The 25400-nt window shown below is 44.2% G+C and overlaps 1 protein-coding gene across 5 annotated transcripts in view; it reads left to right on the forward strand.

Moving 5' to 3' along the window:
* Positions 1–25400, forward strand: part of DPP6 (dipeptidyl peptidase like 6) — a 939040-nt gene that overhangs the window by 563892 nt on the left and 349748 nt on the right. For all 5 annotated transcript variants that reach the window (XM_053898709.1, XM_053898707.1, XM_053898705.1 and 2 more), the window contains exon 2: positions 10154–10268. In XM_053898709.1, coding sequence (XP_053754684.1) covers positions 10154–10268 — 115 coding nt within the window. The remainder of the gene's footprint in view (positions 1–10153; positions 10269–25400) is intronic.

Genomic DNA, 25400 nt, shown 5'->3' on the forward strand with positions numbered 1-25400 from the left:
GTTAAGCGTCCGACTTCAGTTCAGGTCATGATCTCGCGGTTTGTGAGTTTGAGCCCCACGTCGGGCTCTGTGCTGACGGCTCGGAACCTGGAGCCTGCTTCACAGTCTGTGTCTCCTTCTCTCTCTGCCCCTCCTCCACTCGTGCTCGCACACGCTCTCTCTCTAAAATAAGTAAACATTAAAAAATAAAAAGAAATGGAAAACCAGTAGGGACCCCCTTTATGTGTCTCTTGTCTCTGCTTCTCCACCTCTCCCATTCCTACTTCTCATAAACCTGCTCTATTTCCTTCTGAATCCATATCCCACGCAGAAATGGGCGCTCCCCCTACGCTCATCTGATCTCATGTTTTGTGACAGCCAGCGAGAATAAATCCGAAGAGTTGGATCCCCCACCTGAGACCCTCGAGTGGACTTCTGACCCAGGCTGGGCCACCCCCGTGGTGGAGGAGGAGAGAGGAGGGCTCACGGTGCAGAAACGCGGCTCTGGCCCCCATGGGTGGAGGAGGAGGGCAGTGGCGATCATTTCGACCAAGGCCCTTTTCAAAAGGCTTCTGTGCGGTGCTGGAAGATTGTAACAGGGGGGCAAGCCCTTTGGAAAAACTGAGCTCAAATTATTTTCGCTGCCGCCATTAAATTGCTGGTAGCTCTTGCCTCTGAGGCTTGTTAGATACTTAATATTTATTGAGAGCCTGAGGGGATTTTTGACACTGGGAAGTCACGCTTGCCAAAATGCTGCCCAGTGTAGACCAATCGGTCTCAAAACTGCCTGTGGGTTTCGGGGAGTCTGTGCAAAGTCGGCCGTTATCTGAAGAAGATCGTAAGGCGTTCTCCCTCGCAGCAACATGGAAAGCTACAGATGCTCAATTTTAAATTCTGCAACTCACATCCAGTGTTCTCCCTGAGAGGGACTTCTCTTGGGCACGATACCGTGTGAGATCTCTTCTGACTGTGATCAGGTCACAGGGCCGTTGCTTTAGGTGATTTATGCAACACGACACCTTTAAAACGTTACATCAAAATAGATCCGAGGTAGACTGAGCTCCGAAGGTAAGAATAACTTACATTTGGAGTCAATTTCATAAAGAAGAGATTAAACACAGCCAATTAAACTGAAAAGCCTAAAATAATGGGAGCCCTGGTGTGGAATTTAAAGTAGAAAAAATAATGAAGAAATTTTAGAAGATATATAATTACAGTCAATAATTTGCCTGCTTCGTTTTGTTTTGATTTCCCAGAAGGGCTAATGGAGTGGGAGCTGGCTCTGTGCACACAGTCTTGCTGAACCGCAGGTACAGGGCTGACAGCTGCCTCAGTGACGGGCGGCAAAGTGCTGTGCCCTCAGGCGGTCGCACAGAGTCACGTTATGCAAAATAGTCAACCTCAGAGGCTTCCAAATTCAGAGGAGGAAAGGAGAGCGGATTCCAGATAGGTCCATGAGGCAAATACAGAATGGTTGGTGGACAGCCCCAGAGAACCTGAGTTGTGAGACGCGGAGGAGGCGGTGTGACCAGGAGGGGTGTTAAAGGCAAGGTGGGGGGGGGGGGGCACCCGACAGTGCGTGTGGCAGAATTGCGGGGGGGGGGGGATACCATCTCCTTTCCCGTAAGATAATGGTGATTCTTAATTAACTGCCCAACCTCAGCAGTGGGGCCTGTCAACCAGATTTAATTTGTAATTAGTGAAATCAGAAGTTTTTGAAGGGTAAGACTCCATCTGTCACCACCAGCGCCGCCCCCCTCACCCCCCACAGCCTTGGTTGCTCCTGTCTTTCCGAAATGGCTGCTCAGCCCGCCCCAGCCCTGCAGTCAAGAGCAGAGTCACTGACAGGGAGTCAGCATCAATCAGTACCCTGTGGCCACAGCCCTCATCCGCCTCTTACACTCACAACTAGGAAAAGCATCACGAGGTCTTAGGAGACACTACACAGCAGTCCCAGAGGAGGGGAGTGTCTCAGGGAGCAGGAGGACTGTCCCTGCTCAGGGTCCAGGGAGCTCTGCTGGACAGGGAGCTCTGTTCTGCCCCCTCAGACGCTGGCTGGCGTCTTCGACTCTGGCCGACACCGTGAAGTCCAATGAGCTGCTGCTTCGTGTGTATCCTCTGGAAACATTTTAAACCATCCATTACCTAAACTTGGATCTAGTTATATCCCAAGGAAGGCCTTTTTCAGTTTTGGGAGCTGGAAACCGTCTTCTCTTCTTAATATACTTCTGAAAGCTGCCTGGGTGAAGAGGAGATTGATTGGCTCAAAGACGGACTATTGTGAGAAAAATAATTGAATTCGCTTCCTTCCTCCCTAGTGAGTGGGCCATCTGGTCGACCCCTCCGCCTTTAGCAAAGGGAAATAAAGTGCACGGTTGCCAGCTGTCCCCAGCAAGGCTGGCAGGGCCCGGACCTCCACTGTCCCTGCAGTCCCTGCTCTCCTGCGACCACCCGGGTTGCTCCCGCGCCCGCAGCTTCCCACGCTGATCTTCCACAGTCACGGGGCTCCTTTAGGGAGAGACCTTAGTGTGCGGCAGAAACCGTCTTCTCCCCCCACTTCAGCCGGAAGGGGGGCTCCTTCTGTCTCACTAGCTGCGTGTGGCCGTACCTACTTTGTAGAAAACAAACATGCCGCAAGGTCCACCTGAAACATTCAAGGTGGGTGTTTGCCACGTGGAGATGTGTGCTTTGTCGCAGAGTGAGGTAGCTGCAACCCGGCTCACCCTCCTCTGGGCACCCAATGGAAGATAAAATGCCGCTTTGCCGTCTCCGGGGGAAGTGGCCAAAAGGGGTGTGATTTCTCTGCGTTTCCTTTCTTCATACAGTATTGGAAATTTGGCGTGCTTTTGAGTTCTTCCCCTATTTGTCAATCAAGTGGCACGGAAGCATCATCTGGTAGTGATTGGCAATAGATAGTAAGGCAAAACCTTACGTGTCTCTACATTGCATAAATTATAGTATGCCGCCACACACATTTGCGTGTAGTCCCAACACTCACGCCCTGGATTCCCTTTGTCTTCCACCCCTTCGTTGCTTTTTTTCCACCCGGGCAGCTTTCAGTTTCTCTAACTTCTAAAGGATCACCTCAGCGTCTTCATGTGAATCTCTGCTCCTTATCATGAGGCATAGGGTGTGATAAAGTCAGCGAGGGGAATGCGGTGGGAGAGGGGGAGCTCAGGACAAGATAAGGTGGGTCAGGTGTGGACACAGACGGGCAGGGCCTGGTGGCTCAGGTGGCCCAGCTTAATCCGTCCACAGAACACGGTGGGTCTTCAATTATTATCTTAATCTGTACGCCTCCCATTTCAGTTGTACAACTGGCACATAAAATATCAAACTCGAATCACAGATTATGAAGATAATAACGTTCTGAAACCATGAATTGTATATTTAAGAAAAACCAAACAACCCAGGAAAAGGTTGAGTTTATTTCTCGTTCATTTGGTTGGGTTTGTTTGTTTTCTTTTTGCCTGAGTTAAGAACAAATGCGAGCACCAATTATATCACTAGGGACAAGGCAATTGCCAACTCTAGATGTCAGTTTGCATTACGTCTGTTAAGACCGACTGCTATTTATGGCATCGTCAGTGGAGCTGGGCCTGTATTAATGCCTTGCTTTCCACATCAATCGACAATAGCTTTTCTGCCAGAGGTGCCAGCCAATAATAAAGTTACTTCTTCTAAAGGCATTCGGGCACCCGTTCTTTCATTCAGCACACAGTCCTGGAACGCTGTGGTGTCCCACGTTCAATACCAGGCATCGGGAACACGAGCACACCAAGGCAATGCGGGAACACAAGCACACCAAGGCAAGGCAAGGGAAGCTTAAGTAGCTTGCTGCCTGGTGATGGCACGGGAATTAAATACATCATTGAATAGTGCAGTAATGTTACAGAAGAGCATTTACAAAGAGTCACGGTTGTGTCCAGATGGAAGAATGATGAACTGTGCCTGGGAAACTAGGCATGGCTTCCCAAAATGTCAGAGATGTGCAGCTGAACAACAGAGATTTGTGTCTCATGGTTCTGGAGACTGGACACCCAAGCTCAAGGTGCTGTAGTGTCTTACGAGGCCTTTCTCTTTAGGCCTTTCACGGCGCCTTCCTGCTGTGTCTTCACATGGTCTTTCTTCGCAAATGGGTACAGAGAGAGAAGGCAAGCTCTCTCGTATCTCTTCTTATAAGGACACTAATCCTGTCCTGAGGGCTGCACCCTCCTGACCTCATGTAACCCTCCTTGCCTCCCAGAGGCTCTCTGTCCACATACCATCACACTGGGGGGGTAGAGGTTCCACGTGTGAATTTAGGAGGGACACAGCTCAGCCTATAACAGCCTGATGTCCTTCCTTCCTCCCAGCTGCACTTCTTGTAGTTTCTGTTCAAATGTCACTTTATTAGGAAATCTCTCTGACGACCTTACATACAAACAGCTTACAAGGCACTCTCCCTCCAACTCCCCTATCCTGCTTTTTTCTTCTCTTACTGGGTTTATGTGTTTATTGTTTGTGCCTCATCCCTGCACTAGAGAACAAGAAAGGAAATACGGAAAAATGAAAGCCATTCAGCTTGCTGGGTTGATGACAGTGTAGTCTATTTTGTTCACTGCTGTGCCCAACATTCTCAGGGCAGGGATGGCAGAGTAAGACCTGGGTAAACATGTGTTGGATGGACGGATGGATGGATGGGCAGATAGATGGATGGACGGATAGATGGATGGACAAATGGATGGGGTGGGTGGGTGGATGGATGGATGGATGGATGGATGGATGGATGGATAGATGGACAAATGGATGGATGGGTGGGTGGGTGGGTGGACGGATGGATGGATGGGTGGGTGGGTGGATGGATTGCTGGAAGCCGAGCTATCCCAGCCTGAGTGGCAAAGCCCGAGCTGTGGATGGATTGGTGACTGCAAGGCAGCCCACCGACAGTGAAGCTTCTCGTACTCCCGCTTTTAGGTAATTTGGCCTTAAAAGTACCTGGGGTATTGTCTGTCGGGGAATTGCCCTCGGCAGACCCCCTGGGAAAAGAACCATTAGAGAAGAACCATTAGAGAAGAAGATAAGGCTCCGCAAGAAATTGTACAGCCTTACGTTTAGCCCTTGCCATCCCCTGTGGAGACTCCTCTACTTACAGGAAGGATGGCCTCATACCTTTGCCAGCAAAGAGGGCCCGTAAAGGAGAGACATGGACTTGAAAGCCCCACTCCGGCAACTAAGGAGTGTATCTCTGGGCACAGGTGACTTCAACCCCTAGGCCCACCTGGCCCCCCGGAGGCATTCCAGATGATGACTGAACCGAGTTGGTTAAGCTACAGAATGGTTCATTGGTTGCTAGGTGCATTGTCTGTCTGAGAATATATGAGGCATGGGTTTCTAAGGCCTTTTCAGCCCCTTTCTGACACCTCAGACTGAGGCAAACACATTGTTCTTCTGGCCTCATGTGGTTAGGAGGTCATGTCCCTGTAACTGTTCCATTTGAGGTATTGAGAAATGGAGGGCCTTTCACGAGAACAGCAAATCAAATGCTTTGTAGATTATAGATAAACGCAGATGCATAATGGAATAATGTAAGAAATTAATCTATAATCAAAGGGTATGTGGGAAAGTTGGGAAATCACCATATTATTTCTTAAAGGTCGTTTATACATAGGAACATTTTCAAAATTAGATAATGTTAGAAAAACATAGATGACGTATGCTACAAGGAAATCACTAGCATATAGAATGCCACGTTTACTACAGTAAATCGGCCAGTTCAACACACTGCTGTTGTCTGTATCCATTTTTATTTTAGTTTTAGTTTATTTTAGTTTTTTATTTTCCAGTTTTTTATTTTAGTTTTATTTTATTTTCACCAACGCTGTTCTTCCTTCAGGAACCCCTGGTTGCTGGAGCTGGTCTCTGGCAATGGATGGATGAATGGACAGATGGACGGGATGGATGGATGGGTGGATGAGTGGATGGACGGATGGATGGGTGGGTGGATGGATGGATGGATGAATGGACAGACGGATGGGATGGATGGATGGATGGATGGGTGGACAGATGGACAGATGGATGGATGGGTAGGTGGCTGGCTGGCTGGATGGATGGATGGATGGGTAGGTGGGTAGATGGATGGATAGATGGGTCGGTGGGTGGGTGAGTAGGTGGATGGATGGAGAGATGGACGGATGGGTGGATGGATGGATGGATGGATGGGTAGGTGGGTAGATGGATGGATAGATGGGTCGGTGGGTGGGTGGGTAGGTGGATGGATGGAGAGATGGATGGATGGGTGGATGGATGGATGGATGGATGGATAGATGGGTAGATGGATGGATAGAAGGATGGGTGGGTGGGTGGATGGATGGATTGATGGACATATGGACAGATGGATGGATGGGTAGACGGATGGATGGATGGATGGATGGGTGGATAGATGGACTGATAGAAACTTTGTTCACCTTGTTACACCAAATGGTTAATTGTTAATATGCTCTTCCATTTTACTGGATCTCTGAGATATGCATGTGGTGGTACCAAGCAGAACAGGGAATGTATTATAGTCTCATTTTCACCATTCTAGGCAAAAATATAGAATTCTGCTGAGAAATACACTACTGAAGCTTAACATTTCAGGGGATAATTTATTAACTTCTCTTGTCCTTCATGGGAAGCAGGGTCAGCTCTACTCAAATTTTCAATAAGTCAGCTCCTGCAAGTTAAGATGAGGAAGTCAGTTGAATCTGGGGAGCTAAATGAGACGTTCAAGGAAGCGCATATTAATCTGCATTCTAACTCAAAAACTGTCTCTATATTCTGGTTACACCCAAGTAGAAATTAAATGTGCATATAGACCATGACTAGAAAGGAAAATGGGGAAAATGAACATTTCTGTTCTCTTGGATTAGCAAGATTATTCATGATTTGTTTCCTCCTTAATTTGTTTCCTATTATTATTATTGTTACAGTATTTTTTATGTAAGTTAAAAAAAGTTACTGTACTGTGAAAAGCGAGATTTGGCAAATGAAAATGGAATTTAATAAAGAATGTCTCCTTTCCTGTGGGTAAAATTGCTCTGTTTTTTTCAGCATGTAAGAATGCTGCCTGGAAGGCAATATGGTGCACCTGTCTTTAAGAAATGATGTAGCGATCCAGAATCATTTCACTTGAGTGAGCTATGCTGTCAATGCCTGTTTGGTTATCTACTGTCCATTCTCCCATTCAGTAATATATACTAAGTTGGTTTTCTGTGAAAAATATTTTCTTAGTCCGGTGAACATGCAGGAAGCAGAGCCTTTGCCCCTTTCCAGAAGTCTCTTGACTCCCATTCATTTTCCACCCAGAGGAGCAACTTCACAGCTTTGCATCTTTCTTTTCTATCCTATATGTGTTCATAGGACTTTTACTGTATTGGGAATTTTTAAGACCATTTATTTCCACCTTCCTTTCTGGGGGAGTGGACCTCCAGGATCCCTGTTAGGTGTTCACCATCTTGCTCACTTCTTGGTAAAGCCACCCATTCTGTTGTTAGGCAATATTAGTGCTTGGGAATTTTGAAATTGTACTGAAACAATTTCTACCTTCCAGAGCTATACAGAATAAGTCTCCTCTCTCTTGCTTGTGACAGTTCCAGTGAAGACTCTAGGTATTTGGCTTTTGAGACTGAACATTCTTTCAAGCCTACTTCACGTGACATGTTTTGCAAACATTTCCATCCTCTGGTCATCTTGGCAGACACTCTCTATTTCATCTGTGACCCCATCTAGCCTAGACCTGGATATCCCATTGGGGATGCGTTTGGGCTAGGAAGGGGCCCACTGAGTCCCAGAAGGGCTTCTGTCACTGCAACATGGGTTCAAGTGCACTTCTGCTACACTACTAGCTGGTCAAGAAATTGACACAAAGCAAAAGTCTTAGTCTTCTTTCTGCCTATGAACTTTGACCAGCGCATCTAATAGATGTGTTTAAAACAGATTTTAGAATTCTGGAGCAGTATTAAAAACAAGATTTGAAAGAGATCAATTATCTGACCTCATGAAGACAATAACATTTTGTCATTCTGTATCTTGAATAGGATTTGGTCTTGACTATTCTAGTATTCTGGTTTGATGATTACCCTGGGATTTCATCTGAGCAGGGTTCAAGAAATCTGAGCCGTGTTCGGGGCACCTGGGTGGCTCAGTCGGTTGAGCGTCTGACTTCGGCTCAGGTCATGATTTTGCAGTTCATGAGTTCAAGCCCTGCGTTGGGCTCTGTGCTGACAGCTCAGAGCCTGGAGCCAGCTTCAGATTCTTTGTTCCTTCTGTCTCTGCCCATCCCCCACTTGTACTCTATCTCTCTCTGTCTCTCAAAAATAAATAAATAAATGTAAAACAAAATTTTTTTTTTTTAATTTTTTTAACGTTCATGTATTTTTGAGACAGAGAGAGACAGAGCATGAACGGGGGAGGGTCAGAGAGAGGGAGACACAGAATCCGAAACAGGCTCCAGGCTCTGAGCTGTCAGCACAGAGCCCGACGCGGGGCTCGAACTCACGGACCGTGAGATCATGACCCGAGCCGAAGTCGGCCGCTCAACCGACTGAGCCACCCAGGCGCCCCCACAAAATTTTAAAAAAATGGAAATCTGAGCAGTGTTCAAGGGTGTGCGAGAGATTATGTGCACTACATTGATAGAATGAATAGTACTGCTTCAAGATTTATGCTTTTCACAGATTTGGAGAATTTTCAAATTTTCCTTGTAAACTTGGGCAAAGTGAAAAGCTGTGGAATCAGCAAAATCTGATCACTTGTTTTTGTTATTGGCTACTGATTTTCTCACATAGAAAACCTATCCAATAAGAAATGAGAGCAATTCAGTACAACTTTTCATCATTTTTAAGTGCTAAAAAGCTACTACTTAATAGATCGGTTCTAGATAGCAAATAAGATTGGTAGAAATTTCTAAACAACTGTAAAACTCTTTCTTGCTAAGACCATAATGGCCCTCATAATTTTTCTTAATTTGATAACCTATAGGGCCAAAATTGAATATTTGCATTCCAAATAATTAATTATTTGCCATCCTACATTTGGTATTACCTTTATTTCAATTTGTAAAAATGTGCTATATTCTAATGAACTTTCCGTTTTGGAGGAAGCTGTATTTGGGTATTGTGTTCTCTACTTTTTGAGACCATCTCTATTCTACTTCATCTTGACCTGCCGTTAATATGAGTTATAATCATGGGGACCTTTATAAGAAAGAAGATTTTGTGATCTGTGTATGGGCAGAAAGAGCAGTAGATCATTTGCAGTGTGACCATACGTCTTTATTTGTCCTGGGGAGGTTCAGGTGCTCTTGTATAATTAATGATAATTATTATCAATATAAACTCTTATATTTATTAATTATAGATATTAACCCCTTTGTCTTTCAAAGGATCTCTACTTGGAATGTAAATTACATGACCATGCTGATTTGAAAGCAACTGAAAGCTTGGTCTCAGCAGCCAATATGCCTGGTTAATTCCCTAGATCTGTCTAACCTTTAGCACACTGTAGCAATGTCTCCAGATTCTTCCTGCTGTCCGAACCCTGCTACAGTGCAAACATGGTTCCCTGGAGGGACTAAAATCTAGAATAGGTATAAGTGAGTTACCCAGTGAAGAGACCTGGGGAATCTTGAAGCCTTGTATGAGATGCTATAGAAGGAAGAAAAAGCTCATGATAGTGAGCAGTGTGTAGAGTTTAATTAAATGTGGCACGCAGTAGGTGCTAAATAAATGTTTGAATCTGGTAACCGTGTGGATGTAAACGAAAAGGAAAATGAGAGAGGAGTTGGAGCTGGAGTACTAATCATATTGGGTTTGACTCAATGGGGGTTAGTAGGTTGGCTAGAGTGCAGAGATGTGCCCCAGTTCCTGTGTGCTGTAGGACCTAGTGTGCTTGGTGGAGAGACCTTAAGTTCACAGAAATGCTGTAAATGTAGTATAATACCGCATTCATTCTTGAGATAAGGTTTTGCCGAGGTACAGGGATGAGAGCAGGAAGCAGAAGGGTGGAAAGGAGAACTAATCATAACTTCAGGGATGAGGATGTGCCTCATTCGCTGTTTTGTGTCTCGGTTCTTGATTTAAATGGAATGTATTTATTAGGTTGATTTCATGTTTTCACTCACTGGATTTCTCTTTTCTGTTGTTGTTTTCAGGAGCTGGTGGGGAGTAATCCTCCACAAAGAAACTGGAAGGGAATAGCGATTGCACTCCTTGTGATTCTGGTCATCTGCTCCTTGATTGTCACCTCGGTCATACTGCTGACACCAGGTACCTGTATTTATTCTTGGAAAAGCAAGTCACTGTAAGGGAAAAAGTGCATAGTTTTGCTTTGCAAATTTTTTCTAAGTAACTACCTATTACATAATTTATTTTTCCCAGGTTCTAATTCTCATTGTGTCATTTTGTTAAATGATGCCATATGTTTCAATGAAAAAATCCATTTTGGATGCTTTGAATTTATTTATATAATTGTTGACTAGGTAGAAATACTTGGCATATATTAAAATTCATAATTCTTACTCATGCTTCTTGAGCTTAAAGACAGTGGCATTATAAATGTAGTCATTCTATAAATCTCATGGAATTCATGGCTACTATATCAAGGATGAATGTTAAAAATTATTAAAACGACATATGTTGGGGCGCCTGGGTGGCTTGGTCGGTTAAGCGTCCGACTTCGGCTCAGGTCATGATCTCGCGGTCCGTGAGTTCGAGCCCCGTGTCGGGCTCTGTGCTGACCGCTCAGGGCCTGCAGCCTGTTTCAGATTCTGTGTCTCCCTCTCTCTCTGCCCCTCCCCTGTTCATGCTCTGTCTCTCTCTGTCTCAAAAACAAATAAACGTTGAAAAAAAAATTAAAAAAAACAAAAGTAGAAGAAAGAGTCAGAACTCTCTCAGGAAGGAAAAAAACACACAAAAATCTGTAGCAAAAACCTACCACAAAAATGTGCATACACCTGCCCCAATTAATGTCTCAAAAATAAGGGCTGTGGGAGCTTGGAGGAGAGAGAGATCTTTTGTGAGGAAGTTCAGGAAGAAGGCGATATTTGAAGAGGGTGGTAATGAAGGGTGAGGTTCAGGAAGGAAGAAAGACTTTCTCTGTAAGGTAACCACACAGCAGCTATAGGAAACCATGTGGCCACATTCTCATTGTTATATTAGCTTCCTAGTTGTGAGAACAAAAACCACAGCTCTAATCCTCAACAAATAAACTGCACAAGTATTAGGCCTTAAGGTGGGAGTGAAGTTAGATACATTGAAATGTAGAAATGAATAGATAGGCAGATAGGTAGATAGATAGATAGGTAGATAGATAACTTTTACATTGTTGCAAGAAGCTCAAGTAAACTACCATGTACATTTAAACCATTCCAAATCTTAAATGAAAACCATAAAGTAATCTGTACCCTGAAACCAAAACTAGGTAAAGATACCACAGGAAAATTATAACTGATGTCCCTTATGAATACAGATGTAAAAGTCTCAATAGAATTCTAGCCAACTGAATCCAGCCCCATATAAAAAGGAGTGTATACCATCCCCAAATGTGATTTATCCCAGGAAGGAAAATTTGATTTAATGTATGAAAATCAGTGCAATACATACATATTAATAGAATAAAGGGGGATGGAATCCACATGATTGCCTCAGTAGATACAGAGTAGGCATCTGACAAAGTCCAAAATCCTCTCATAGAAAAACATTCAACAAGCTAGTAAAAAGAAACTTCCTCAACCTGATGAAGACCATGTATGAAAAACCCACAGCTAATATAATGCCTAATGGTGAAAGACCGAAAGCCTTTCCTTAAGATCAGGAACAGACAGGATGTTCAGTCTCCCCATTCCTACTGAATGTTGTAGTGGAGATTCTAGCCAAGGTAATGCAAGTGGAAAAGAAATCCAGATGGGAAAGAAGTGAACTATCTCCATTCACAGAGGACATGAATTTGTGTATAGAAAATCTTAAGAGGCTCCTGGGCGGCTCAATCGGTTAAATGTCCGACTCTTGATTTCGGCTCAGGTCATGATCTCATGGTTGGTGAATTTAAGCCCCACATCGGGCTCTGCACTGACAGCACAGAGCCTGCTTGGAATTCTCTCTCTCCCTCTCTCTTGGTCCTCCCTGGCTTGCTCTCTCTCTCTCTCTCTCTCTCTCTCTCTCTCAAAAAAACTAATTAATTAATTGATTGATTAATTAATTTAAAAAAAAGAAAATGGTTCCAGCTGCAATCGTTTCAAAAAGAATAAAATACTTCGGAATAGGTTTAACAAAAGATGTACAGGCTTGTGCACTGAAAATGGGAAAACATAAGTGAAAGAAATTAAAGAAAACCTAAGTAAATGGAAAGATACCCAATGTTTATGGATTAAAAGATCTAATATTGGTAACATGGCAATACTTCCCAAATAGATTTATAGATTCAATCAGATCTTTATCAAAATCCCAATTGCTTTACTGGAGACATAGACAAGCTGATTCTAAAATTCATATGAAAATGCAAGGGACTCAGAATGGCCAAAACAACCTTGAAAAAGAACAGCTAAGGTATTTTTACTTCCTGATTTTAAAACTTACTCTAAAGCTACAGTAATGAAAACATTGTGATAGCAGCATAAGTGTAGACATATAGACTAATGGAATAGAATTGAGGGCTCAGAAATAAACCCATACATCTACGGTCAACTGATTTTTGACAAAGGTGCCAAGATCATTCGATGGAGAAAGAATAGTCTTTTCAACCCATAATGCTTGCAGAAGTATGGGGCACCTGGGTGGTTCAGTCAGTTGAGCATTCAACTTCAGCTCAGGTCATGATCTCGTGGTTCTTGACTTCGAGCCCCATGCTGGGCTCTGTGCTGACAGCTCGGAGCCTGGAAACCCACTTCGGATTCTGTGTCTCCCTCTCTCTCTCCCCTCCCCTGCCCACATTCTGTCTCTCTCTCTCTCAAAAAATGAATAAACTTTAAAAAAATTTAAAAAAATAATAATGCTTGCAAAACTGAATATCCACATGCAAAAGAGCAAAGTTGGAGCCCTGCCTCACACCACATACAAAAATCAACTCAGTGTGGATCAACAACCTAATATAAGAGCTGAAACTATAAAATTCTTTGAAAACTTTTTAATGTTGTTATTTATTTTTGAGAGAGAGACAGAGAGACAGTGCTAGTAGGGGAGGGGCAGAGAGAGAGGGAGACACAGAATCTGAAGCAGGCTCCAGGCTCCAAGCTGGAAAGTATAAAATTCTTGAGGAAAACTTGGGAGCATATTTTTATAAACTTGGATTTATGACACCAAAAGCATAAGCAGCCAAAGAAAAAAATAGGTAAATTGGACTTCGTCAAACTTAAAAATGTTTGACATCGGTAGACACTATCAAGAAAGTGAAAAGACAGCCCATAGAATGTGAGAAAATATTTGCAAGACATGTTCAGTAAAGGTCTAACGTCCAGATTATATAAAGAATCATTATAACTCAAAACAAAAGAGAAATAATTTAATTAAAAACAACCAGAGGATTTCAAAAACATTTATCCAGAGAAATATAAATGGCCAATAAGTATAAAAAAAGATGCTCAGTGGGGCACCTGGGAGGCTCAGTCGGTTGAGCAACTGACTTCGGCTCAGGTTATGATCTCACGGTTTGTGAGTTCGAGTTCCGCGTCAGGCTCTGTGCTGATGGCTCAGAGCCTGGAGCCTGCTTCGGATTCTGTGTCTCACTTTCTCTCTCTGCCCCTCCCCCGCTCATGCTCTGTCTCTCTCTCTCTGTCAAAAATCAATAAACATTAAAAAAAGTTAAAAAAAAAAAAAGATGCTCAACATCGTTAGTCATCAAGGAAATGCAAATCAGACTCACAGTATACCACTTTATACCCACTAGGATGGCTATAAAAAGAAAAAAAAGGAAAATAACAGGTATTGGTAAGGATGTGGAAAAATCGGAAACTTCAATTCAAAGTAGGAATGTGAAATTATGTAGACTCTGTGGAAAACTGGTAGTTCCTCAAAAAGTTAAACATAGAGTTAGTGTATGACTGAGTGATTCCACTCCCAGGAGTGTATCCAAGAAAACTGAAAGCATATGTTCATATAGAAACTTTCACATGGATGTCCATAGCACCAGTATCCATAAAAGCCAAAAGGGTGGAAACAAGCCAGTGTTCATCACCTAATGAATAGATAAACAAGTATGGACAAATGTGGTATGTCCATACAGTGGAATATTATTCAGCCACGAAGAATGAATTACTGATGTATGCTACAACATGGGCAAAACTTGAAGACATTATGCTAAGTGAAAGAAGTTAGACACAAAAGGCCCCATATTGTGTGGTCCCAGAATGGGCGAATCCATAGAAATAGAGGTAGATTAGTGGTTTGCCAGGGGCTGAGCCTGGAGACAGTAAGAGGTAACTGCTAATAAGTGTGAAATTTCTTTTTTTTTTTTTTTTAATGATAGATTTTTAGAGAAGTTTTAGATTCACAGAATAATTGAGAGGAAACCATGGAGATTTCCCCATATACCCTCTGTCCCCGCACGTGCATAGCCCCCTTAGTTCTCAGCATCCCTACACGGATGCATCATGGGATTTCTTTTGAGGGTGATGCAAATATTCTGGAATTTGTTAGTGGTGATGGACTCACAACTCTGTTCATACATTAAAAACTACTGAGCCGCACACATCAAAAAGCAGAACTTTACAGTAAGTGAATTTTATCTCACTTGAGCTATTCGTTGAAATGATGGTGGAAAAATTATTTAAAAAACACTGGTGTCCTGTGGCCACATATATACTAAAGTACCATGAAAACTTGCCTACCATTGAAGAGGTTCAGGTAGCAATTCTGGAAAGGAGAGTGTTGCTCTCTCCTCGAACGTGCTTTATGGGCACACCAGAGTTGCCTGGGGCACCAGGACTCAGGATTCAATATGGTGCATCTGATTAATCAGGAAAAAGTTGATTCAATCACTGAAATCTGAGTAAGGAGAGGGTTAGTAAAGACAACAGCCCTCGTTCTGTTTTGTGATTGGCTGATGATGATTCACCTTAGCTGGGGACTTCAGCAACCACGTATTTTTAGTTCTTGTGGAGGAAATCAGGTCTCTCTGAGCGTTTGTGGAGGGCGTATTCATGCCTTTGCTTTTCCTTGAGCAGAACTATCCTTTATGTGAGAAAATCATTATTGAACGGCTGATTCTGTGGTGGCCCAGCCCTGGCTTTGGGACTTAGAAAGCAGCAGCGTTTTGGGTAGTTTCAATTGCATCTGCCCTCCTAAGGCACACACGAGTGTTCACGTCACCCAGAGTCTAAGGGCTCCTGCAATCATCACTTCAGAGTGAAATACCAGGGCGGCCTGGAGCTCCTTTCTCACCAATGGTCCAGCCACGAGGCTGGGTAGTAAATGTCCTGACTGAATAAGTTACGAACCGGTCCTGGAAGCCTTCTCTCCTTGCGCCCATGCGGTGCCACACGGAGGACTGTCCCTCAGTCTTCTCCGCTGCACAGGGAAGGGTGTCCCCTTCTCTCAAATGCAGCCGCTGACCCTGAGCGTCGTTGACATTCAGCTTTTGTGCATCGGCGATAGAGACCAGCGTCACTGTAAACTGTTACCTCTTTGCACACTGGAGGCCAGTTGTCAGGGGCAACAACAATGAGCGAGAGGCATCTGCTGGTGGGGAGCCTGTAGTGAATCCCCGAATTCCAGAAAAGGCTTTGAAGAGCAGAATTTCTTTTATTCTTCTGTAGAAGTAACAATGTGGCGAAGCCGGGACTAACCCTTCGGTTCTCTTGGGCTTCCATAGCTAGCATGTCTTTTTCCAAGTCGTGGTGCTCAGGGATTGTGTGTTCTGCGGTTAGGATGATCAGCCGTCCCCGTTCAATAGCATCCTGTTCCCTTCTGTCACAGGCTTTGTGCATCCGCTGTCCTGGGCTGCAGCACTGGCTTTTGTGTTGACTGTCAAAATTCCGTCAAGTGGAAGAGAATGTCAAATCCCTTAACCTGTCCCTATCTCCGGAGCTTTCTCAAACTCACGAACACACAGAGCATCCTCGCGTTAACCAATGGTGCGTGCTCACTGGTCAGACACTAACGATTCCCCTCTTGGGGGCTGAGAGCATTGAGCTCACTGTTGGGTAAAATGGGAGAAAGGGAGACACAATTGCTCCTCATGAGAGCTTAGCGTCCACTGAAAAAGACAGAAGGAACGCCCATCAGAAGAATGCCCCAGTAGTGCAATCCGGAAGCAAAAACAGAACAGAAATCCTGGGCAGGGCTTGGGTAAGGCCAGTTGAATTGTGCCTATCCCTGAGTCATTGACCTAGAAGACTGTGCACACAATTAAGTGCAGCAGTGGCTTCCGGTGGGTGAGGGACGAAGTGTAGTCTTGACGAGAGGAGAGTCCTCGTGATGATAACACCCGGCACGTATTTGGGTCATCTTGGGTGTGTTCCCACCCAGCCTTGCCTCCATTTTGGTAGACTTACTTAGACATTGCAGTATGTACTTAAAAAATAAATAACCTTTTTCGTGGACTACTCGTTTCTAGTCTTCTGGTTTGTTGAAACTCACATTACAGCACTTGCTTTCTGCCTGCCCCCCAAATCCATTCTGAACTCATTGGACTTAGCCTTTTGGTAGAAATGTTCCCACGTACACGTGGGTCCCCTTTCCAGCGTGGTAGGAGGAGTCGCAGTGGAGGCCGTGTTCTGGCCCAGGATCTTGAAGGGGCTCCTGGTAATCATTCTGAATGACAAGTACCTTGTTCTGTAGTGCAGGCTAATTACCACCAGTTATACACAATTTATGTTTTAAAAATCAAGTTAAAAGTGTTTAAGGCAATCTTACTTCCAAAGGGACGAGCCAAATGAGAATGTGTCCTTTTCAATTTTGTCATTCATTTCTCCCTTGCTAGCCTGTGCTCTTTTCTAAATTCCTCTTTGGCGTAATAGGCTCAAAGTTACCTTTTTTTTTAAATTTTATTTTCAGATATCAAATATGTGTCTACGCTAGGTCACACAAGGTGTATGCCTTTTTTGGTAGCTACACATCTTGCATTCCGATGACAAAGACTCTGACATTCTGCAATGCCACCGTTACTGTTGTGGGAGCTGAAAAATCCAGCAGGATCACGTTGGCATTAAAAGAGCCCAGACATTTGACCTTACGGATTTTCACATTGGAGAATGCGGACAATAGTTTCTGATGGAAAACACCAGAACGCTTTCAGGTGGCGTGTAACTGAAAAGCCTTGGGTATTTGAAAGTCACGGTGATGGTAGACTTTGGGCTGAGGCCAAACAGAGGTTATCAGAATATGAGACTCACTAGTCTTTTCGGCGGGAGCATAACATAGAGAGGGTTTTTGTGGAGTTGAAATTTCATGGTTTACATCCAATGTGTGTAACTGCTTTGCTAACCCTCAGCTTATCTTTTTTTTAGTTTTCAATTGGACCCACTAGGCTTTACCGAGAGGGAGTGAAATCTAGCAAATTGGCCATCACGGCTCATAAATTGGAATCTCCTATAGGACAGAGTAGGTTTGGGCAAGTCAGACACTCGTCATGTGTTCTGAATGTATACCAGAGTCAAAATAAGATGAAATGACTTTGTGTGGAAAAAAACTATATTCAGATTAACAGTTGAGAGAGCCCCTCCGCTTCAGAGTTGTAGCTGCTAGTTAACAAAAGTTCTGTAATAAAATTTCCACCGAATTTTAAAACTGGATTTTTTTTAGGGCACTTTTGGATTCACAGCAAAACTCAGAGCAAGTACAGATTTTCCCAGACCCCCTCTGCCCCCAGGCCTGCACATCCTGCCCCATTATCAACATCCCCACCGACTGTACATTTTTACAGTTGATGAGCCTGCACTGACCCATCATTATCACTCAAAGTCCGTAGTTTACATTAATGTGACTCTTGGTGTTATGCGTTCCATGGACTTAGACAGATGTTTCTCCCATGACAGTGTCATACAAAAGAGTTGCCTTGCCCTAAACATCCTCCGACGTCTGTCTTTTCATCCTTCCCTCCCCCATAACCCCTGGCGATGATCTTTTTACAGACTCTGTGGTTTTGCTTTTCCAGGATGTCATATAGTCGGAACCATATGGGATGAAGCCGTCCTTTACTTAGAAGTATGCTTTTAAGGTTCTCCGCTGTCTTTTCATGGCTTGACAGCTCATTTCTTTGTAGTGGTAAATAATATTCCATTCTCTGGATGCATCACAGACTAATTATCCATTCACCTGCTGAAGGACATTTTAGTTGCTTCCACGTGTTGGAATTATGAACAGGGCCACTGTAAACATTCAGGTGCCAGTTTTTATGTATGTGGACATACATTTGCCACCCCGTGTGGGTGAACGCCAAAGAGTATGATTGCTGGCCTGTATGGTACAGGTATCTTTTGTTTTGTAAGAAACTGCCAGACTGTCTTCCAAAGAGGCCGCCCCATTTGGTCTCATCAGTGTCCTGGATTTTGGCCTTCCTTTTTTTTTTTAATTTTTTTTAACGTTTATTTATTTTTGAGACAGAGACAGAGCATGAACAGGGGAGGGTCAGAGAGAGGGAGACACAGAATCTGAAACAGGCTCCAGGCTCTGAGCTGTCAGCACAGAGCCCAATGCGGGGCTCGAACTCACGGACCACGAGATCGTGACCTGAGCCGAAGTCAGACGCCTAACTGACCAAGCCACCCAGGCGCCCCTGGATTTTGGCCTTTCTAATAGGTGTGTAGTGTGTGAAAGCTTATCTTTTTAAAAATTCTGGAACAATTGATTTTTAAACATTTATTTATGTATTTAAATTTTTTTTTAACGTTTAGTTTTGAGAGAGAGAGAGAAACAGAGTGCAAGCAGGGGAGGGGCAGAGAGAGAGGGAGACACAGAATCAGAAACAGGTTCCAGGCTCTGAGCCGAGCTGTCAGCGCAGAACCCGATGTGGGGCTTGAACCCATGAATCACGAGATCATGACCTGAGCCGAAGTTGGATACTTAATTGAGCCACCCAGGTGCCCCTTAAATGTTTATTTAAAATACATTCACAATATTATATTGTTTAATGAATTTTCAAACTGAACAGCCTCTTGTAGCCAGTATCCAGAATGTAACCAGCATCCCAAAAGCCCCCGCTCATGCTTTCTCATCACTAATCCTCCCAAAGGTAACCCAATTTCTAACATCATAGAAGGGTTTTGCATGCTTTTATAAGTTTTGAATTTACAATATTAAAATAATCGTTTAGGATGTATTCTTTTACAACTGGTTCTTTTGTTCAGCATAATGTATGTGAGATTCATCATTGTATTTTAAGATGGATTGATGCTCAATTTTTCATCTATACATAATCTATATATAATCCCTCCAACAATCACAAAGTAGCTTAACAATAATTTAATAACTTATGTATGTATCATAACAAGTAACATACATCTTATTGTTTCTTATAGTTTGTTATAGAAATAGGTGGTCCGGGGGCGCCTGGGTGGCTCAGGTGGTTAAGCGTCCGACTTCAGCTCAGGTCATGATCTCACGGTTTGTAGGTTTGAGCCCCACATCGCCTGCTTTGGATTCTGTGTCTCCCTCTCTCTCTGTTCCTCCCCTGCTTGCACTCTGACTCTCTCTCTCTCTCTCTCTCAAAACAAAGATTAAAAAAATTAAAAAAAAAAAGAAATAGGTCGTTTGGTCATGTCTTCTAGGCATTTTCTTTTCTTTTTTTTTGAAGTTTATTTATTTATTTTGAGAGAAAGAGAGAGAACACCAGAAGAGGTAGAGAGAGAAGGGAGAGAGAATCCCAAGCAGGCTTCGCACTGTCAGCACAGAGCCCAGTGTGGGGCTTGAACTCACAAACCATGAGATCAAAACGTGAGCCAAAATCAAGAGTCAGATGCTTAACCAACTGAGCCACTCAGGCGCCCCATCCAGGCATTTTCTCTATTCTCTTTCCTGTATTCAACTCATCCCCCAAATCCAGTCTTGTCAGAGCTCATCTGTTGTGTGTGACTACGACCAAGTGTCCTGTCATAGGACACCCAAGTTATGTGATCTAGTATCCTTCACTCGCACTTGGGCATCTGTAGTTCTGTTTCTAGATTCCTCTGTGTCTGTTTGCACCCACCTGCCAGCTGGCTGATTGGGAGAATAGTGTCTGCTCTGCTCATGAAATAGATACTTGCTTTTGCTGCTGCTGCTGTGCTACTGGCCTTTCGGATTAAAGATAATCTGTTAATGTCCAGTGAAACTAAGTTCTCTACTGGGATAGTGCAGATAACGTTTATTGTGACAGTCCAGAGTATAGGAGATCGGGGAGGGCAGGAAGCATTCGTGGAAGATTTTTTGGAAGATGGGGAACTTGAAAGACGGGTACAATAGAAATGATGGTAATCTAAGAAGGGAGGTCCCCACGAGCCATAACAAGCCTGCCGGGCATCTCTCTGGACAGAGAGTGTCTGGCTTGGAAGCCATGGAGGGACATAAGGAATGTCAAGAGTTACTCTGAAGGGGTGGGGTGGTGGCAAATTGGGAGGGTCTGGAAGTCCAGGCTCTGGATTTGTGATTGTACTCTAACGGCTTCTGTCATCTGTAACAACTTATACGTTGTACCTGTTTTCAGAATCTGATAAAACCGTAAATGATCTTATCATTGGGAAGGGGTGTATAGGTACTCATAAACATTTGGATGCACCGCAGGAAGCTCATGTACCAGGTCAGCCCGTCCATGGGCCACGTTGGGATCAGCCTGAGCGTTTATCCAGAACCCAGAAGTTACAGTGTGTCTGAGTACTTCTGTCCCCAACAGAATATCTAACTAAAATAATTCAAACCGTAGGTATTGTACTGTTTCATAGAAGAGGTCTAGGAATGGCCAGTCCCAGGATGGCTCCCTGGCTCAGAGATCTCTGCTGCTAGTGTGAGTGTCCTGGTAGAGTGACCACACCGGCTTCTCACAACACGTCTCCTACCATCACAGGAAAGAAGGGAAAATCCCAGAACGTGCCTCATGCACTTCTGTCTTTTTCTGCAACCATCCAGGAGACAGCTTAGTTGCCAGAAGTATATTACATGGCCTTTGGCCTCCCTTAGCTGGAAGAGGTTTGGGGAAGCAAGTATTCCTAAGACCTGGAAGGATACAGTGGTTCCCGGGAAGGCAGACCCTTGTCTGCCACAACAGGACCCATTGACTTAGGAAATATTTGACGAATGCAGTCTGCATCCCTTGAACTTGAACAGTGAGTTTGAACCATTCTTTAAAGGGAAACAAATCTGGGGTGCCCGGGTGCCTTAGTCGGTTAAGCGTCTGACTTTGGCTCAGGTCATGATCTCACAGTTTGTGGGTTCGAGCCCCACATCAGGCTCTGTGCTGTCAGCTCGACAGCCTGGAATCTGCTTCGGATTCTGTGTCTCTGTCTCTCTCTTCCCCTCCCCCACTTGTGCTCTGTCTCTCAAAAATAAATAAATGTAAAAAAAAATTTTTTTAATGGAAACAAATCTTAAAAGAGGGCATTCTGACAGATTCTTATAAAAGAGCGAAGTAATTTACACTGCTACTAACCTTATAGTTTAGTGGCAGGGTTCCGAAATCCTGAGAAGTAGGTCCCTGGGAGAATCTTAACAGCCTCTACTTTGACTTTTCATCATCAGTTCTAGGATTGTGAAGTGCATCTTGCTTATTTATTGAATCCTTGCACTAAAGAGCCATTTATCTAAAGGATGGCAGTAGATTATTATTCATGCTTGTGTTAAAACTCTAAGGCAAATGTGCCTGCATATTTATCCATAAATGGGCACTTTTCTAAGCATTGCTACATTTTGCATCCTATTTTAAAGGCACGGTTGTATATAAACAATGAAAAGGATAAGTCTTATCCTGGCACTCTGGTTTTCTCTAGTCTGTTGCCTGGTTTGGATGAGAGCCTCTTGGTAAATTTCAGGTGAATTTTGGGAGCCTTCAGGACCATCTGTTACAAGGGACTGGCTAGTCTAGGAGTTGCTATTTTAGGGAAGACTCCGGCCAGCCAGGAACCAAAGGCAGCAATTTAGGAATCTTAAGTCGAGTTACCAGGTCCAGGTTAGGAACACAGAAATAGATGGTAGAATAAAATCAGGGAACTGGAGACAAATTGCCCACAGCGAAGCAGGCATTTCAGAGGACCCAGGAGGATTGAGTTCCAGGCTGCAGTGGCCTACCTTCTCTTTGAGGCAGAACTCTTGACCTTAAACCCTGTTCGAACGAATGCTGTTTCTCACATCACCAAAACCAGCACATACACGTGTGTATATACATGCTTTCTCAGATGGCTATTGCATATTCCTCAAGTTCCAGATTATTTGTAAATTAATTCTGTGCTTTTAGGTAAGGTATCAGAATTGCCAGGAATTAGGTTAAGAGGTAGTTTCCAGAGCCTCAGATGAATCAGTCTTTTTCTCCCTTGCTTTGTCCTTATCTATCCTCTTTTTATGTCTTTTTTAAAAAATTCAGTAAATGTCTGATTATCGTATTTTCAGAGGATGCCTTCTGAAGTAGTGGGTTAGCTGGAAATGCAGAAAAGGTCTTGAGGGATCTGGTAGGTGAGACAAAGGCTCCCTGAAGGTTCCGTGTGTGTCCTAATCCCTGGAAGCTGGGAACGTTACCTTATATGGCAGAAAGGGTGGTTTTTGCCATATGCAGAGGTGGTTACGTTAGGCATCCTGAGATGAGGGGGGCGGGGTTTCCTCCATTGTCCACAGGTCCTAAATGTAACCACATGTATCTGTGTGAGAAGGAGGCAGAGAGGATTTGACACAGACAGAGAGGAGACAGCAGCGGGACCAGGGAGGCGGGGACTGCAGTGATGTGGTAAGGAGGCGGGAAGCGCCCACAGTCACCAGCAGAGTCAGAGAAGAGATGCCCCCCCAGAGCTCTGCACAAGTGTGCCCTGCCACCAGGCACCTTGTTTTGGGTCCAGGGACACGGACTGCAGACTTCTGGCCTCCACAGCAGAGAAAGAACAGTCGTCCGCTGTGCTGAGCCACCACATTCGTGGTATCTTGTTACAGCAGCCACGGGAAAGTGACACAAAGGGAAATAGATGCTTTTGCCATTCTTGCAGTGGCCGTGGCTTACAGGCAGGCACCGTGGAGGGTAAGAGCGAGGAGGACATGTGCTGGACACTCGGGGGGCCACGGTGATGGTGACCCCCTTCCCCCGGTTCAAGGAGAATCCTGCCCGCCTCCCCACCTCTCCTGACAACTCCTCTCAGCTTCAAACTTCAGTTCTGTATCCTCTCTGCCACCAGAGAAGGAACTGAAATGCATTCACATTTGGGGACGTCTATTGCAGTTTTTAAAACGTAGAGAGGAAAGGACAACACCCATCCCCTGCATTGGCTTAACTGATGTCTATTATCTTACTTACACGCATTACACAGATGTGAGTCCCACTTACAGCTCCCGTAAAATTGACAGGAGCCAAGTTAAATACAGATCAATCAGCGAAGCCAATAAAATTCAAGTAGCAAAACTATATTCCGTGTGGCAGGTGATGAGGATTTCTGGAATAGCGTCCCTCCAAATGTGTCTATGGCATTTTGCTCCTGGGACATGGGCCCTTGGGGTCCCCCAACTGTCCTCTAGCCGCACCGGTGAGGGCTCGCTCCAGCCACCGTCTCTCTGTCGGGAGCACTGCACATCTTTGCTCACAGGGCAAACTGTACCGCCATCTGGGAAGGTTAAATTAGTCGGCCGTGGGGTTGGTGCATCGGGAAGACGCACGCCAGCGCCGACGCTGGGTTCAGGTGTGAGTGGATGCTTATGATCAGATTGTGACTTCCTTAATGATTAAGAAAAAAAGGACAATGGAGAAGCTAGTAAATGCTCAACCGAAATCAAACTAATAATAATATTCTTTTTTGGACTCTCGATTCTACAACCCGTCTCTAGATACCGTTCATTACATTTTATCAATTCGGATTTTAGTGTTTCTGATGTTTATTCCTGTGGTTCTTTTTTTTAAGTTTATGTATTTTGATTTTTCAGAGAGAGAGAGAGAGAGAGAGAGAGAGAGAAGGAGCAGGGGAGGGGCAGAGAGAGAGAGAGAGAAGGAGGGAGAGAACCCCAAGCAGGCTCCGCACTCAGAGCACAGAGCCCAACGCGGGGCTTGAACTCACAAACTGTGAGATCATGCCCTGAGCTGAAACCAAGAGTCAGACACTCAACCGACTGAGCCACCCAGACACCCTATTCCTGTGATTCTTGGTTGTGTGTTTATCTATCTATATTGACAGATGACTCCTGGTAAAGTGAAGAATGTCGTTCACTTACGTGCCTCCCGCCTCCTCTCTTCACTCTGTTGTGAGACCTTTGAGGTTATTTTTAAGTCCTTTATAAGGTTCTTTCATAAATTGATATGAAAACGTCTTTATGTATATGTGTCTCATTCCTCTGACCTTAAGTGGAATGTCTTGACCTCTCACTGGCTGAGCTGGGGAAGTTTGCACACCTGACCACCCCCTCCCCGGCCACCCGGGCACCTCCCGTTCTTCCTCTCAGCCTTGGGCAATGTTTGCAGCCTCCTTTCTCACGTTACTAAATCTCCCACCAAACAATAACAAGTTTATTGGAAAATGGAACACTCACTGAAAACATCCACAGTTTGTCTGGAGTCATTCAGGCCAAGTGAACTCTCATTCCTCCAAACCCATCAGTAGCTACAATTTACCTTACTGCTACTTGGACCTTGACTTTCTTAAACAAACCAGTTTCTTGGCAATTCTAATGGATTATTTCTATTTGAAAGGAACAAGTAAAACTCTTCTCATTGAAGACAAAATGAATGCCTATATAGGATGTGCTCGTCAAACAAACGGGTCAGTTTAGAAAGGTTGCAGAATGGGGCACCTGGGTGGCTCAGTGGGTTGAGCGTCTGACTCTTGGTTTCAGCTCGGGTCACAATCTCACGGTTCATGGGTTCAAGCCCTGCGTCAGGTTCTGTGCTGACAGTGTGGAGCCTGTTTGGGATTCTCTCTTTCTCCCTTTCTCTCTGCCCCTCCCACATGCATCCTCTCCCTCCCTCCCTCCCTCTCCCTCTCTCTCTCTCTCTCTCTCAAAATAAGTGAATAAACATTTTAAAAAAGAAAGAAAGGGTACAGGATACCAGATCTATAAATGCTGTGTTTTTGTGTGCTAGCAACAAAAAGTTGGAAGTTAAAATTTTGAAAATATCAGTTGTGTTAGCAGGCTCAGGCTGGCATAATAAAGTACCCCACACCAAGTGGCTTAAACAACAGAAATTTATTTTCTCATAGTTCTCGAGTCTTTAAGCCCAAGACCAAATGCCAGCAGAGTTGGTTTCTAGGGAGACCTCTCTTTCTGGCTGGCAGAATTTCTCACTATATCTCACATTGCTTTTTGTCTGCATACAGA

The sequence above is a fragment of the Panthera pardus genome, unplaced genomic scaffold (assembly GCF_024362965.1).
Source record: "Panthera pardus isolate Hobbes unplaced genomic scaffold, ASM2436296v1 HiC_scaffold_9, whole genome shotgun sequence".
NCBI classification, from domain to species: domain Eukaryota; kingdom Metazoa; phylum Chordata; class Mammalia; order Carnivora; family Felidae; genus Panthera; species Panthera pardus.